Genomic DNA, 18,126 nt, shown 5'->3' with positions numbered 1-18,126 from the left:
TTTTTAGATATTGCAAAAAAAGTCACAATTCACCCACCTTTTGGCTAGGCCACACCGATGCTCTCAGCTGGTGCATACATCATAACTTTTCATTCTTTGACTAGGAAATACGAAAAAGGGGGGTAGTGACGCACTCATACAGACCAAAATTAAATAATTAGAATTAAATAACGTAAATTCTCACAAGAAATATCAATATATTTACTGTCCGGACTAAGGACGACTTAGTGTCTGGTGCTAAGGTACAGACATTTTCGTTCATTTGGTGGTACCTACTGAAATTGTTTAAAAGATCCAATAATATTCTACCATTTTACGGATAACATTCAAGTGCTACTTTTATATTTGATACCACCTAAATGTAAATGCATAAATATACTAGAATTACTTCCATTGATATTTAGGTGACGACCGTGATTTTGCGCCTAAAACAGCAGTGTTGCCCTCGCCGTGGTCGTGTGCGTCACAGGTGAGGCTTTGCGCGTTATCCTGCACCTGTGTGCCCCCCGCGCCCCTTTCACTTGTATTTTGAAATAAAAAGATCTATACTCGCTTAAATAATACATGTTAAATAGAGTGTCCGGGCGCTATGTGCCGTCCGGCGTTACGGGACTTTCCCCTAAAACTAGTTAAAGTTCGAAAATATCAAAAAAAATTTTTTCTTAAATCTTCTAGACTAGAATACCCACTTAATATAAAATTTATTAAAATGGTAAATAGTAAATAAATTTTATTTTGAGCATACAATTACAGGTTAACGGTGTTTTCACCCAACAAGATTTGGACCAAGACCGTGTGAAATATGTATTATATCGAACTGCCCACTCGCCAATACTAGATGAATTTTTCTACAAAGTATCAATAGCGGAATGTGAAGATCGTTATGGATCATTGACAATAAATTGTTCTCCGTCAATTACTAATGAAACAATAATACTCACATCGTTGAAAGTTGATGAAGGTGCTCGCGTCGGAATTACAAAGTCGCATTTCAATTTTGATGCGACTGGTATAAAAGATTTGACTTATAACATAAGTATAGGACCAAAGCACGGGGTTTTACAAATTGTCATGAAGGATAAGAAATTAAGAAGTAATATAAAGTTTTTTACCTCACAAGAGTTAAATGATAATGAAGTATTCTATGTTCATGATGACTCTGAAAGTAAAAATGATAGTTTTCATTTTATGGCACTCTCGGATGAAAAGCATGATTTTCAGTATGTTGGAGCGTTTCGCATAAATGTAAATCTGAATAACGATAATAGTCCTAAACAAGCTTTCAATAAGATATTCCACGTTGTTAATCATGGTTCAAAATTAATTACTCGAAAAGATTTGCTTTACATTGACGCTGATATAGACACCAAACCGGAAAATATAATATACACCAGAGAAGAAATATCCTTTGGCAACATTTTTAACGTGAATAATATGATTAAACCCATATACAAGTTTACTCAGCAAGATATAAATAGCGGTAAAATTATATTTCAACATGAAGGTGAAAGTAATGGCAAAATAAACTTTTTGGTAAATGATGGTGAATTTGACGTTAATGGCTTTTTGGAAGTTAAAGCTTCTGAACCATTCATAAGAAATTTGATAAGTAATGGGTCAATAGTTCAAAATGGAAAATCTATCACAATATCCAGTGAGGACTTGGATATCGAAACAAATATAAATTGTAAAAATAAAGATATTGTTTACGAGGTTGTGGATGGTCCAAACCATGGTAGCATCAAAGTAAATAATATAACGACAAACACTTTTACTCAAGAAGATTTAATCAACGGCGTCGTATGCTACGAAAGTACTACCTATTCTACTAGTCGAGACAATTTTAAATATCACTTATCGGCACTTAATACTTCAATGGATGGTAATTTCTACTATATCAAAGTGTATCCGGCTAGTTATTGGGAGCCCTTGCAAATTGTAGCAAACAATTCGCTTTTAGTTGAAGAATCCACAAGTGCTGTAATAACTAAACAGCATTTAGATGTATTGCATCCATTAATACCGGCATCTGATATAATGTATATAATAACTGAAATGCCAGAATATGGATATCTAGAATTGCAAAAAAACACTATGGTGGGTGAAGAAGACATTCAAGATACTAGAATATTTGATCAATCAGTCATCAATGCTGGAAAATTGCATTATATTCAATCAGGAGTTAATAAAACAGCAGATAGAATAGTTTTTAATATATCGAATGGCATCACAACATTGCCGAATTTAGCTCTCAACGTTGTTATTCTACCTGAACATATATACCTCGGAACCGACGATTTATATGTTGTAGAAGGTAAATCGGTAGTTCTATCCAAAAATAATCTACAAATTTTGTCAGACTACTATAGGGGTAAAGTAACAGAGTTTAAGATTAAGAAACAACCTTCCTATGGTATACTAACCTTTGGTAAACTCAAAGATAAAATAACAAGGTTTTCATATAAACAGTTAGAAGCAAATGCCGTTGTATATGTACACAACGGTAGTGAAAATTTAGAAGATAGTGCTGTAATAATAGCAATTGTTGACAATAGGGAAAGCCTTCCAAGCACTTTGAAAATTCATGTTACACCGATCAATGATGAGACTCCAACTATATTAACAAACAGTGGTCTTGATATGTGGAAAGGAGGAATTGGAGTAATTGGAGCAAATGATTTATATGTAAAAGATAATGACACGCCGCCAGAAAACTTGACATTTAATGTTTTAGTGGTAAGAGGCGGACATGTTGCTCTTTCTGGATCGCCTAACGAACCAATATTCAGTTTCACCCAAGATCAAATAATCAATGGCAAAATCTCATTCGTGCATACAAACGATACTAGCGGCAAAATCCTTTTCACGGTCAGTGATGGTATACATTCGACGCCCGAACAAAGTTTTTACATAACAACAAATCCCGTCACGTTGAAACTAATTACTAAAAATAATTTTCACATATTTCCATTATTGAAAAGCCGCTCACGCCTAACCATTTGTTGACAATATCAACTGATAATGGCAGGGAAATAAAATATATTGTAAAATACGGACCCACTCTCGGCAGATTGGTTATGGAATCAGATGACGGCTCTTTTAGTCAAGTAACTCATAGTTTTACACAGGCGATATTAATATGAGTCGAATATTTTATGAGCATACTCATCCTTTCAGTGATATGAATGCTAATGATTCCATTATATTTGACATTGCTTCAAATTTAGCTGAAACGATTACAAATGAGGTCAGTGTTTAATAACGATTTTATCAAAAACAATTTCCTTTCCAAATAAACTTAACATTTTGTTATTTTCAGCATTTATCTATAGACATATCAGTATCATCGGGCGGCTTGGACAGATGTTTATCAGTACCTCCATTACTTTTGCCAGAGGGTGGAACAGCCGTTGTACGATTTAATTTGTCTTCCATTGTTGAATTTTTAGAGAGCCACGCAGGCCTTATGTCGCCCATTGTCCACGCGCATGCATCGCAACCTCAGCATGGTGTAATATCGTTTATGCAGGTCAGTATTATTTTATTTTTTTTATTTAAGTTTATTAATTTTTTTAATTACATTCATCTGAACGCATAATAAAACGCCATTGTTGAATAATTAAACTTAAAAACTAAGGAATGCAATTATTTTTTTCTAGGATCCTAATATCACTATATATAGTCAAAATGAACTAGATTCAGGACAAGTAAAATATCAACATGATCACTCAGACACAGTTGAAGATTTCATAAAACTTGCGATCTATCTGTTACCGGAGTAAGTACCAAAAGTTATATACAAATATACATATTACATTTATTGAACATTTTTGAAAAAAAATTATAATTTTTGAACATTTTTGAAAAAAAATTATAATTTTACGATTCCCCTTATATTTATTACAAATAAATTGTTCAATTGTTTTCTAAAAACAATATAACAAATATTTTTTTAATTGCAATTTTCATATATGTTTATATTATTTTATTTTAGATACATACTTCTTTGCAACGTGACCATTCCCATAAAGATTACGCCTATAAACGATCAGCCATTCCGATTGGTAACCCAAGCGCCGCACGTGTCGGTTGTGCAGGGCGAAAATATAACATTAAATTCTGAAGACCTGCTAACAGAAGATTTAGATACTCCTCCTGAAGAACTTTTGTACGACATAATAAGCGGTCCCACGCAAGGCAGATTAATTTATAGACAAAAAAATCACGATACCAATACCTTCGAAGAAACAATAAACATCAATAAGTTTTCTCAAGACGACATCAACAACGAAAGGATAATTTACGAACATTCCGGAACTACTCAGATGACGACATTCTACTTCCGCGTGTGGGATGGCAAATTCAAACCAGCGTACACAGTTTTCAATATACATGTTCTTCCGGTCGAATTGAATATCACTTCAGGCGAACCAATATATTTGCAACAAGGATCTAATGTTGCATCGTTGAGGAAGGAACAGTTCATTGTTGACACCAATGCCAATCCGAATAGGTAATTGATATTGATGAACAAAATTAATTTTTGTGTAGTTAATTTCAATTTTTGCAAAATAAATTCATATACTCTGTAAACGAGAAGTCTCACCTCAGATATCTTATTAAACAGTAGCGACAACATTTTTGATTTGTCATAATATTTCAGAATATTTTTCAATGTGACGCGTTCTCCAAGGGATGGAGTTTTGTATGTGAAAGATGTACGAGCTTTTAGTTTTTCGCAATCAGACCTTGAATCATCGAATGTCATGTATATGCAGACTGATATGACGACAGCCAATGATAGTTTTCAGGTAAGAAACAATGCCTTCAACTTCATTAACACAGTAAATTAAATGTTACTTGAAGAACATATATACATTATTTATTGTGAAAATACACCGAATTGTACCATGCTTATTATTTCTTTTTGTTTTTGTACAGGTTATGGGATATATAGGGACCATTGCACAAATAACAAACATAGAAGTGAACGTCGAAGTTCAACCTTTAATGCAGATCAGTCCGTTAGCTGTTCTGATGGGTGACAAGACCAGGATATCTTTGCGATCTTTGGATGCTACACCGCTAGCAAAACTAACAAGCAGCAATCCCACATATCGTATAATACGTAAACCACGTTACGGAAAATTGAAGAAAATAATTAGATCTACCGGCGAGCACAGAAACACAAGAGATCGCGAAGTAGGCCAATTTACACATGAAGAAATACTAAGCGGTGTAATATATTACGTTCCTAAGAAATCAACAGATACGATTCACTTTGAGGATAATTTAAAATTTACGGTAGCGGCGTCTATTTTCCAGCCCGCTGTGGCAGAACTTAAGATCAAACTCATGGTACATAACACTATTAATGAGCTGCCAGGACCAGGAGACCCCGAAAGTCACGAAGGAGGCATGCAGGTAGCCAGTCCCAACATGAGCAGTGACTATCTCTTAATAGTAAGCATGGTAGGAGGAGTAGTCGTACTAGGAATAGCCGTTATAGCAGTAATCAAATGCCGTAACATGGAACCGATTAAAGAAGATCTGAATAAAGACGCTCAAACTATACCACTGCCTAGACCACCTGATCATCTAATGCCGCATTCCCCTCATGTCAAACGATATATTTCATCTGAGGATTCGTTGCAGATAGATGACGATATGCCTCTACCAAGCCATTCCGATGTCCCTCACTGCAAAGTGATCGCTTTGAGCCCAGTGGACTCAATGTTAGGATCTGATATTGATATGAATATCAGGTACCCATATGGAGATGATCTCATAGAAGACTGGAGTACTTACGATATTTCCGAAATTGAATATCCACACCGTACGACAAATTCAATGATACAAAGGAGTCAATACTGGGTCTGACCTTTGCCTAACAAAAAAATCGAACTTGTACCTACGCCGTTTTTACTAAGTTCGTATGGTACGGTCGATTGCAAGTGTCGAGAAGACACAAAAAATAAAAAGAATGTGGCAGAAAACATATAACGATTTAAAAAATATACGAAACCGTCATAATATCAAATGAGAGCAAGCGACTCTTAAAACTATGGCATAGTATAAATGTTACATTTATTTATATTTGTTTATAGAATATTTTTATTTATTCAAAAAAGAAATAATACATGAACAATATGTAGAGTGAGAGAAAAATACTTTCGTCGCTAGCTCCGTAATTTGAAGTAAAATAATTATTTTTAGCACTGCCGTCAAAAATAAAAAACAAGAGACAAACTGTTTTGCATCAGTATCTCACAACAGATATATAATATAAAAACAAACTGTAGAATAAGGCCTCTATACATTTATAAACTTTTTTATTAAATAGATAACTTTTTATAAACAATGAATAGAAATTAATCTAAAAACCCATGACATCAGTATTCATTAAAATCATAATCCAAACGACGTGTAAATGTTGATTGTCTGCTGTACTTAAAAAGGGTGTTCAAATTATTTTATATGTTATGAATTAAAATATTTAAATGATGTTTTCCGTACTAATATGTATATATTATGAGTTAATTTCCTTTGAAAGTGATAGATATATTTGAATGTTATGAATGAAAAGTCATAGAACATAAATGAATTATTATACATGCGGAATCACTAGTAAATATGTAGTTTTAATTGTTATAATCACATTGAGAACGAGATTTTATAAAACCGTTCATAAGCTTTCCATAAAGCCATTAATTTTGATTATAAATATCCGATCATTATATAAATTTATCATATTTGATTGGTATGATTAAGTCATACTTGTTAATATTGTTGACTGATATGGCAATGACATATCGCAATATTTCCTTTGGACTGATAATTATTAATTTAAATCTATAAGTAAGTAGTAAATGGTTATGTAACAATGTATTTATAGTTAGCATTATTAATTTACCAAAGCACATAAAGAATATCTATTATAAACCGTGTGACATGAGCTCATGATGTTAACCAAATGCTGTTCAACATAGAGAATTTGATTGTTTGATGAATAAAAGTTTTTTTTTGAAATTTGTTTTTATAAATATATGTATAACGTATTAAAACTACCCTTATAACAAAATACTAATAAACAAATGTTTTACATTTTACTGACTAAGGTGACTATATTTCTAACTTCGCATAGGGTAAGTTATATTAATCATGAAATAATCGATAATAAATTTTTTATTATATTTTCATGAAACATGCATGTTTCAAACCAGGGGAACACTTTGCCATACCTTTGGTTTATTTGTATGTTTGTGAGTAAAAAATATCATTTATTAGTTAAAAATGATAATAGGACATACTTATGCATATTAAATTTTCAGATATTTTATAGATAGAGATAGAGATTAATGAGTATAAATTTTATTTCTTACAAGTTCATTTACATGGTTCAAACAAATGCCCTTAACATCTTACACAGTATGGATCAAGCAACACCAATCATTGAAAAAGCATTTGGTTCATACTGACTGCTGTTTCAGAATTTTGAAAATATTTCAACATATACAGAAAAAAATTCAAATTTTTAAAATATTTCATAATTTTCAGATTATTCAAAAATCAACTAGCGGCTTCTAAAATATATTGGATCCTTGCTCTATTTGTATCTTGTCTGTCTACTTCATCTTCTCCATTCGCCTTCAGCACCTCATTTTAAAACTCTCAATGTAGTTCTTGTCAGCCTTTCTCAGAGTCCATGTCTCCGATCCATACAGAACTATACTTCAGACGTAGCACTTTATTAGTCTCTTCAGCAAGTCGAGACTCAGTTTGCTCGACAGATCATCAGAGTACTTTTTGGTGGTGATTCTTCATCCTCCAAAAATCCTCGAAAAATCTCCTGCGCCTTTAAGTGCCCCGTTGACGAGCCATTCTCCGTAGAGATTGAATAGGATTGGTAACAAGTAGTATCCTTGCCGAACCTTTACTTTTTGCCCCATATAAATAAGATTCTGGATCAGACTGTAATCACTCCGATCGACGTTACTAGATTTTAAAATTCTCATAAGCTTACTTCTGTTGACTCTCAAAAGCTTTCTGCTAATCTATAAAACAGAAGCATATGTTCTCGTTGTCCGACATTATCCTCAATCCGCATGTGCTGCTCGATCTTATTTTTCAGTCATCTACTAGTATGGATTTTTGCCAGTACCTTTTCTGTGTGCAAAGCCAAAAAGTTAACTGCTCGTCCTGTGATCGTTGCACTTGTTCGCTTCGGGCTTTTTCTAAGGAGCTATCATAGTAACATTCAGAAAGTCCTTTGGCCATTTGCCCGTTCGGTATATATCGTTCAACAATTTGGTCAGTTTCTTTAATCCGTTGTTGTCCAGCTCTTTCAGCAGGTCCGCCGGTATGTCGTCATCTCCCGTTGCTTTATTTCTTCTCATATCATTTATTGCTCTCTCGACTTCGCTTTTAAATATGCATGGTATCTTATCGTCTTCGCCCACTTTTTTCTCTTATTCGATCTCAATATTATCAGAACGATTTTCTCTATTGCACTGTTTCTCAATGTATTTTTCCCACACCCTGAGAATTTCCTTTCTTGAGAATTTTTTTTTGGTCAGTTACTCTATTTCCACTATCGTCTTCCATTTAGTATGTTTTTCTGCTTTCCTTTCAGTCGAATACATTTCCTTTGTAGCGTCGTATACGATTTAATATAAAACATTAAAACGTACCTATCTTGTTTTTGATGTTCTATTATCCTGTTGCACGCTTCGTCCATGTATTTCAACTTTGCCTTATCCGTTTCTCGCCTTAATTTACTATTCAATTTTCTACATATCTTCGGATGTGTATCTTATACTTTCTGTGCTAATCCATTTTCTTTATCATCTCCTAATTATCCACGGCTCCTTGCTACTTATTCTAGCTTTCCGACGTTGTCCTCCAGCGTACACTTTTTACCTTATTCCAAAATTTTATATTGCATCTTCTCTATCTTCCATTACGTAGAATTTTGTCTCCATTTCTCTCCTCAGTTCGACTCCTCAAATTTTCCAGATTCCATCTCTGTCTCCTTTTACCCGCTTTGCGGATATTTTTCAGTTTTATCTCTATATCGGTCTCTGGAAAAGTCTTAACGTCTTTCACGTTATTTCTGAATCTGTTTTTGGCGATGATGTAGTGAGTTTGATATCGCTTGCTGTTTGCCGGGCTTTTTTCCAAGTATACAGCTTTGTCTGCGGCTTTTTAAACCACGTGTTTGTGATCATGAAATTGTTTCTGCGGCAGAAGTCAATCAGCATATTTCCCTTGCCGTTCCTTCTGCCTAATCCGTATTTGCTAACAATCTTTTAATCGGATCCCTTTCCGACTATTGCATTAAAACCTCTGATGATCACCACGTTGACCTTTATTTTGCCTTTCTGAGACAACATCTCGTCTATTTGCTCGTAGATTTGCTCCACCTCCGCCTCGTCCTGGCTCGATGTCGGCATGTACCACCAGCACAACCTTGTTCTTTACCATGACTTTACCTCTCTCAAATTTGTCTCCTCCGGAGTTATACATTATGAAACCGTCCGATTCGGTTTCACCCTATCCTTGCCACCTTACCTCGCTCAGTCTCACGACGTCAGCTCTGCACCTGGCTATTTCCCTTTTGAGGTTCTCCAGTTTTCCTGACCTTATTATTGTCCTGACGTTCCACGATGCTAAACTGAAAGGCAAATCGACCGCAGTTTTGTTGCTACTTTCGATACTTCCTCCATAACCACCATCCGGAGATCCGGAAGTAATTACTCCAGAATATTTTACAGAAGAGCAAGACGTCATTGGAACCATTTTCCTTACTCAATATTAGTTAATACTGGTGCTTCTCCGTCTCTTCCATAAGCATACATATTGTTATTTGTCTGCGAAGGATTGACATTGGATAATAAAAATCGGACCAGCGATCCACCTTGTTTGGTAGCAATATAACGAGGCACCTCGCTCAATCCCACGACGTCCACTCTGCACCTGGCTATTTCCCTTTTGAGGTTCTCCAGTTTTCCTGCACTTATCATTGTCCTGACGTTCCACGATGCTAACCTTAAAGGCGAATCGACCGCAGTTTTGTTGCTACTTTCGATGGCTTTTTCCTTCATAACCACCATCCGGAGATCCGGAGGTAATTACTCCAGAATATTTTACAGAAGAGCAAGACGTCATTCGAACCATTTTCCTTATTGTCAATATTAATCCTGGTGCTTCTCCGTCTCTTTCATAAGCATACATATTGTTATTTGTCTGCGAGGGATCGACCTTGGATAATAAAAATCGGACCTGTGATCCACCTTGTTGAATAGCAATATAACGAGGCACCGAAAAAGCCTGTTAATGAAATTTCTTGAGCATCATCTACTAGGAGCTAGCAAAATTGTTTGAAATTTTCATACTCAAGCATATCTTGATATCGCAAAGCTATCCATTTAGCTATAATCTCTCCATGAAAGTTCAAAATTTGGTAAAACGTATCCGTAAGTAAGATTATATCTGTGTCCAATAAAACTGGTTTTGAGGTTTTGAAAAACAGCACTAAAATTTGATATACCTTTACCGCATCAGCCCAATTGTTAGCAATCGTGGTTACTCTAACTCTCCTCTACCCACTGGCATGCTGTTAATGAGTTATCAACTGTATGCAACCTCTTCGGCGTTGAGGCATAGACGCAGCATGTGATTAACAACCTCAAAAAATTATCCCATTGTACTATTGGGACCTAGTGCACACATTTTGCATTGAATTGTCCCGCCCATTCCAATTTCAGAATCATATTTTCGCACATCGTTCTTTTTTCTGTGACAATCGAATGACGACGTGCATACCACGTCGTCGGCGATTCTGTGAGAGGATTTAACTTCTAAAGCACCTCCAAATGCCATTATTTTAAGTTCACCTTTCTCATGTACACTGAATATGTCTTCCAGTGGAGTTGCGGCACTGTTTCGTTTCCATGAGCCTTATTTGATCCAGCGCATAAGAATAAATGTCTATACAATCCATTTATTACAGCCCCCAAAGCCAAAGCATCATAATGTTTAGTAGCTTTCTAAGTGAATTTGGCTGCAAAGTGCAAGTCGTGATGAGAACGAATTAGTGAACGTAAATCATCAAGATGGGTAGTCAGATATTTTATGCAGTTTAGATCCAACATACAATGAAGCAATATTTACAACACTGCGTGTCAAAAATAACAATTTTATTTTTATACCATCCGAACTATCCTAATTAGTCATTGCGACTTTGATTATTGCAGTTTAACAAATAATGAAGAGTTTTATTTGCTGTTTTCGGTATGGCTTCGACTCTAAGACGCTGTGTGCATAATGCATAAAGTCAAGCTGCATAAAGACATCCAGTATCTCAACCACTTCAAACATGAATTGCGCAAACAAAATAAAACATGGTACTTATGTGAAAAAATTTCGCAGTATGTTTACTTTACTATCCAGAAGGAAAAAGAATATAATTTTGATACTCGCGTCATTTAGAAAATATCTCAGAATCACCACGACGATTGTTTTTTCTGTGTGGTAAATACCAATGTAATAAATTTAGGCAACAGAACCTAAACCACAACCCCAATGGTATTCAAGTCTACTTATGATCAACTACACAACCCCTATCCATGATAATGATGAACAACCGTCTACCATGTAATGGATTTAGAGACCAACGTTAAAAGAGAAGACATGAAGAGTTAAAAACTGTATATTTGATACAGTTCAAATCAATTATAATTGATTATAATTTATTACCCGCACTCTCATTTAGAATGGTTTTTGGATAATCTTAGAAATGTTAGCAAAGAGCAGGACGAGAGAATCTACTAAGACATCAGGACTTTGGAGAAGCGTTATCAAGAAATCTGGGATGTCCGCATCATGGCTGGCAATTGTTGAAGCTTACGACAAAATCAGTTGGTCTTTGTCATGTCTTTGTCTACGCTCGAAAATCATTTAAAAAAAGTTTTGAAGGCATAAAATAAAATATATTTTGTTTTATTGTAATTTGAGGTAAAACTAACACATTGGTAGTATATTAGACCAGTCATTACAGTAAGTTCATCTCGGAATTCGAGATGACGAGCTGTTCTAGTTTTTGAGATATAGTCCAGTCATTTAAGCTTAAATTAGTTAAAAATCTCGGAACTAGAGATACCCAGCTGTAAGTCTGTAAATACTGTATTATACTGACACCCACACACTACCATATGTAGGTTTTGAGACAACTTTTAGGGTGTCAATATACAGTATTTACAGACTTACAGATGGGTATCTCGAGTTCCGAGATTTTTAACTAATTTAAGCTTAAATGACTGGACTATATCTCAAAAACTAGAACTGTTAGCAAATTTCTGTTACTGTTTTCGGAATCAGCGTCTGCGAATTACTTAAAAACGATCACAGCATCTCAGAACAAAAAATTAGTGTCACGTAGTGCAATTTATACATAATCATTGCAATTCATAAAATAAACTTGTTTGAAAACGGTTTTAATTTCATATTTAAACAGTATTATATAGTATATATTAAATATATAATAAAAATTTCAATATAAATGGTATTATAATTAACATATTTTATATAAGACAAAATTATCGAAATAAAGGAATCTCACACAATATTTCTGCTCAATCATTTGATTGGCTACGCCTACCACCCAATTAAAATGAATTTTTACTTGACAGATAAAAAAAGCGGTCCAGTGTCTTTGCGGCCGTTAGTCTGTTCTTGAAATAACGATATAGCAGCGTCATTTGTTCGCGATTTGAATCCGCATAATATAAAGTTCCAAGATGAGCCAAGAGGACAAAGACAATTATCGTAAAGTTGATGAACGAGGTTTTGGGCGAGAACCCACAAAAGTGAAATATGAAGATGATGAAAACGATGTAATACCAGTAAAGATTCCGCGCAATGCATCGTTTGTTCCCCTGTCAAGAGAAGCTTCCATTGCCAATGGCGAATGTGGAACTAGTCAACAATTAAGAAGTTCAGTAATAGCCGCAAATTACAACCTTCCACTGGAGCAATTAGGAATCCATTCGTCCGGCGTACTTCGCCAAGAATTTGAATGCACTGTGAGGATTGGAAGTCAGGAATTGAAACTTACAAGTACAAATTGCTGTAAGCTATTGGAAGCCAAATTTCACCTGGATGAATTTTTCAAGCACGATCAGTAGTGATACTAAAACAGTTTTGTTATTTAGTAAAGCACCATCTAAGAAAAAAATATTTCAACCAAATCGTCAGAATTTTAAGTAGCTGACGATGTAAATATATTGTTACAAAACATTTTGATTCTTATAATAAATATTGAAATTTTTTAAATGCATATTCTTTTATTTATTCTGTTTTATACTATTCTGATAAATGTGCATAACCTGAACACTCGCTAGAAGCAAGTCAACTTATATGAATCGATTCATTTAATTAGGCAGTATAAATAGTATACTTCAATATTTCTATTTATAATTTGAGTTAAATTTGAAGAACTTCAATATTACAATTCTCAATTACTGAATATAATATATTTGCAATTGTTTACAATTACTGAATATAATATATTTGCCATTTTTTTTTTCAACTAACCCTTTTGCTACAGTAGTGTTTTCCACAGCAATGACACTGCCATAGATAAATAAAGTGCTGTACGATGCACTTTAAGGTTTTTTATTTGCAATAAAAATATTAGATATATCAAGATTAAAAATACATTTTCAAAGAACTAAAAATTACAGTAACAAACTAGATTTCTCAGAGCAAGGGTTGACAAAATAGATGTCGTGTATAGGATTCTGAATTTGCATTTTTTCTTGAAATTGGTCCATAATGTCAATTGTAGTGGTCAAACATCTATTTACAAAAACCATTGGAAATTCATTATGCTTTTCTTCAATATCAAAACTATCAATATTTTTGTTTTCTCCTTGCTTAGTTAATGCTTCAGATCAGAAATACTATTTGTGTTTTCAAGTACATCTTTCACGTTCACCTCATATAAACTGTTTTCACTAATTCTTTTATTTCCACCCACATTCCAGACAGAAAACAAAACACTGTACTAAAACAACACTAAACACAATAGCATTAAACACGGTATTATATTTATATAAACATAATAATATATATTTTAGATGGTTGACTCTTGGATTTATCTACACATCGTTAGAATGTTATCATATATTTATAGTAAAAACATAAAAACCTAAAAATAATATATAACATCAAGCACATTTCACTCACATTCAGTTTAAAAATTTGAATTGATCGAAAGTAAAATGCACTAGCAAAAATCATTTTTAGGTTATTGCTTTCTTTACTTGAAATTTTTCACTAATAAAATTATCGGGTATTTACCATTTCACAATCCTGCCCCAACATTTGATGAAACTTGCCAACACACTTTAGTACATTTTTCTTAAAGGAGAACCTTCCAAAGCTCACCAATTTAAAAAATAATAAATTCATAGTTCAATAAAAAGTCCTAATTCTTGAGAACCCGGGGCAATTATGTTATTAATTTTAACCGTGATCTTAGAAATTTTATTCACAGTTACAGTTACAAGGTTTAAATGAACAAAATTAATAAAAAAATAACCACAGCAACCGAAAACTGATCATAATTATACCTCTAGGTTGCACAAAGCAAAAGCTCATAACTTCCAAACTTTTTTTTTTCTAAATTTTTTTCAGAACAGTTAAGATCAATATTATCATCCTGTTTCGGCTTAACATAATTTAAGGTATGTGACACGCCATATACATATATTAAAATAAATCTGGAATATTATATTCCAAATAAAATTGAAATATTTCCCATTGAAGACATGCAAATATCTCCAAAAGTAATAATTAAAATATATTTATCTTTGTCTTATTTGATTTATTATATTTCAGAACAGTATTTTTACTCATATACAGTTCTTTTATGTAAGAGAGCTTCATTTGAACTTTTACCTACATTGTTTAATTCTTTAATGATGTCCAGTTTCTTTTTACCTAAATAATTTTTATCCTCATGATTTTTTCTTCTTAAATTTTCAATTTTTTTATCTTTGAATCCATTATGCCTTATAGTCGAGGCCAAGGTATTTTTAAGAAACCGTTTATTTGTCTTATATAAAGGGCATTTTAGCCATCCTGTTGGTCCAGCTACTTCAGCTCTGATAGCACCTGATATAGCTTCTCTTAAAAGTTCTTCTTCAGCTAATCTAAAATAATTTTAAAGATTAGTTTAACTGTACCTTTTAAAATCGTTCATCATGATACAAGATATTGCATTACATGAACTAACTAAATTACTAAAGCAAAGAAGTAGAGCAAAGCATAATTCATAAAAAAAAACTATTTCTTCTGAAACTTAATCAGGTATTCTAGAAAATTTATAAGTTAAAAAAAATATAAACAATTTAAGATGGCAAACCCCATGTGGAATATTAAGGAGAACAATATGAAAACTGATATTGAAAAAATTGTAATATGATGGAATGACATTAAGATGAGTAGTCAAGTAATAACATTCAAAAATTACAAGAAAAATGGTACAATAAAATTATAAAGCATAATTTATCGCTAGGTATAAAGAATAAATTATTTACATAAAGTAGAAAAAAACTATATCTGGATGTATTGGTAACAAAACAGCTCAGAACATGCATATGCTATTGAAATAAAGAAATATGTACAAGCATGAATAAAAACTTAAACTAGTTGAAAGTAGCATTTTGCCTTGCATGAACTTCCCGATACTTATACATAACTTAAGTTTACAACTTAATCAATAAGAATTGAGATTCAGCTATTTAGGTAAAATGTTCAAATGTTAAAAAATATACATTTCGCTTTCATTAAAAACGGTTTTCATTTGATATCTTTGAACAAAATTATAATATTGGCAATTGTATAAATTAAATTTGTTCCACACATTTTATTTCAATCTTTACATATTTTGAAAATGTATTTTATTAAAGTAACTGTAATCATTAAACACCAGCGAAACAGCACAGAATGTTCATATGCTTCAATAGAATTTCTGATTAGAATGACATGAGTGTGCAACAAAATTCTCAATTCTAATATAATTCAAGTTATGAGAAAAGTGCAAATTAATACATAAGATTACACATAACAAAATCAAAATATGCACATCGATAACTATAAATAAGAAAATACATGAACACAATGCTAGCCAACAGGAAATGTATCATCTAAAACAAATAAAACCAGGCGAAACACTATATGGAGTGCCATAAAATTATTTAATGGGCTCCCGAAAGAAATACCGATGATCAAAGAAGAGAATCAATTAAAAATTAAGTTAAAAGAATATTATAAAAAAATCTAGATAAATAAATTAGACCAAAGCATGAATGTAAGAATGAATATGAGTATGATTGAATTATAGAATAAATGATAAAATGTTGTAATGACCATATCATATGTAGAATATATATATATATATATATATATATATATATATATATATATATATATATATATACTTTGTATAGATATTTTGTACGATCTCTCATACCAGGCACTTCTGCCTGTCTGAGATGTATGAAATTTATATTAAAATTCAAATAAAATAATAAAGATAAAAAAACGCTTATCGCAGGCCTATAATATTTTCGTATGATATTTCAGACTATAAGATATATCATTGTACAAAATTTCATCAAAATCGTCAAACTAATCAACCTGATTCTCAACCAATATCTTACAAACAGTTTTGGAATTTTTAAAATCAAAATTGTGGACAAAATTTTCACACTGATTACAAAGAAGCGGCTCGGACGACCATCGCCCGAAACTAAATGATGATTATCCTTATCGAGATACAGTAGAACCTCGATTATCCGGACTAATTGTTGTCGATAGGCATCCGGATAATCCAAATTATGAAGAATAATGTTTTGTTTATCAAAAATAACAAACACATACATAGATATCAACAAAAATCGATGTTTATTAGAAAATTAACACTTACATATTTTTTACAATTAGATTACATTATACATATAATATTAATCATGAGGTAAAATATTCAGGTGGTACGTAAAGTATCAATGAAGAAGAAAAGTTGCTTACGAATAATTTATTGATCGTTTTTGTAAAATATCGCTTATAGTGGATGTACCTACACCATACCTATCAGCTAACTTACAGCCTGCTTCGTCTTTTTTTAATGATTCAATAATATTTATTTTATCTTTAGGGGATAACACCACCCTTTAAAAATGCATATATGCAAAACAAAGAATGTATTATTAATGTATATATAAAACTACTAGTAAAATATGCAAGTTCCGACGCGATTATGTCCGGATAATAGCGAATCCGTATAACCGAGGTCCGGATAATCGAGGTTCTACTGTACATCGAATGGCTTTTAAATTAAATCTGCAATGCAATTCAGCCATGCTAAAACATAATTCGTGTTTATTAATATGTTATTGAATTCAAGATATCAACGTACTTATCCAATGTCTTTTCTTTTCCAACATCGACTCTGTTAACTGTATCGTCTTTGGGTTTTTCGGTTATTTCTATATTTGTATTGCCTTTAGTTTTTTTCTTTTTTTCTAACCTATTTTTTCTAATTTTGTTCATTATCTGTGACGACATTGTAACAAAGGAGTAATGAAATTATATTTCAGAGAGCAAAATCATAAATTCTCCGTACACATTTTTCAAAATTTATGGGATTTGTTTGTTATAAAAATATAAGGACATCAGATAGAAACTGACAGCCATTATTATATTGCCTAAGGTCTAGAAGGCTGACAGCATAGATAAACAAGTATGACAAGCTGACAGCTTCATAGACATGGACTATGTATTGGTTGGGGATAAGGATCACGTCTTGACAAGATAAATAAACATATAGGGAATCCATATACAATAGGTAATCCAAGATAATATGATATAGGTGTTGGCAACCTGTGTGCTCTTAACCGCGCAATACGAAATTTGAAAATCACCGAGGGCGCATATCTTACAGATAATTAACTGTAAATTGGTAAATTGGTTGGATTATAATCAATTGGTATAAACATATAAGCAACCCGGTTACCGGAAACAGTAAAATTTTTGAAAAAACTCAGCAAAATAATCAAGAAA

The 18,126-nt window shown here is 32.8% G+C and overlaps 3 protein-coding genes across 3 annotated transcripts in view; 2 read left to right on the top strand and 1 right to left on the bottom strand.

Moving 5' to 3' along the window:
- The window catches only part of LOC113375164 (chondroitin sulfate proteoglycan 4-like), an 86,509-nt gene extending 83,514 nt beyond the window's left edge, over positions 1 to 2,995 (top strand). Inside the window, 2 exon segments of the mRNA XM_026615115.1 lie at positions 754 to 2,878; positions 2,982 to 2,995. Coding sequence (XP_026470900.1) covers positions 754 to 2,878; positions 2,982 to 2,995 — 2,139 coding nt within the window.
- Positions 2,996 to 3,137: 142 nt separating this feature from the next.
- On the top strand, positions 3,138 to 5,880 carry LOC113375163 (chondroitin sulfate proteoglycan 4-like). Its single transcript, XM_026615114.1, has 6 exons — positions 3,138 to 3,247; positions 3,320 to 3,529; positions 3,660 to 3,778; positions 3,995 to 4,513; positions 4,664 to 4,811; positions 4,942 to 5,880. Exons 1-6 carry the CDS (start codon positions 3,140 to 3,142, stop codon positions 5,878 to 5,880), a joined length of 2,043 nt encoding a protein of 680 aa, XP_026470899.1. The 5' UTR covers positions 3,138 to 3,139.
- A 9,000-nt stretch (positions 5,881 to 14,880) lies between these two features.
- On the bottom strand, positions 14,881 to 17,774 carry LOC113377954. Its single transcript, XM_026618422.1, has 2 exons — positions 17,483 to 17,774; positions 14,881 to 15,215 (listed from the first exon to the last, which is right to left on the bottom strand). The coding sequence occupies exons 1-2, from the start codon at positions 17,629 to 17,631 to the stop codon at positions 14,912 to 14,914; spliced, it is 453 nt and encodes a 150-aa protein (XP_026474207.1). The 5' UTR covers positions 17,632 to 17,774; the 3' UTR covers positions 14,881 to 14,911.
- Between the last annotated feature and the right edge of the window lie 352 nt (positions 17,775 to 18,126).

The sequence above is a fragment of the Ctenocephalides felis genome, unplaced genomic scaffold (genome assembly GCF_003426905.1).
Source record: "Ctenocephalides felis isolate EL2017-DRISC unplaced genomic scaffold, ASM342690v1 CF-g0.4_SCAFFOLD_01886, whole genome shotgun sequence".
Taxonomy (NCBI): Eukaryota; Metazoa; Arthropoda; class Insecta; order Siphonaptera; family Pulicidae; genus Ctenocephalides; species Ctenocephalides felis.
This window is presented reverse-complemented; position numbering and strand designations above follow the sequence as displayed.

Coding starts and splice junctions, on each gene's coding strand:
- LOC113375163 (XM_026615114.1), top strand. CDS start 3,140: ATGAGTCGAATATTTTATGAGCATACTCATCCTTTCAGTGATATGAAT. Junction 3,530..3,659: donor GTGTAATATCGTTTATGCAG/GTCAGTATTATT, acceptor ATTTTTTTCTAG/GATCCTAATATCACTATATA. Junction 3,779..3,994: donor GCGATCTATCTGTTACCGGA/GTAAGTACCAAA, acceptor ATTTTATTTTAG/ATACATACTTCTTTGCAACG.
- LOC113377954 (XM_026618422.1), bottom strand. CDS start 17,631: ATGTCGTCACAGATAATGAACAAAATTAGAAAAAATAGGTTAGAAAAA. Junction 15,216..17,482: donor AAAGAAAAGACATTGGATAA/GTACGTTGATAT, acceptor AAATTATTTTAG/ATTAGCTGAAGAAGAACTTT.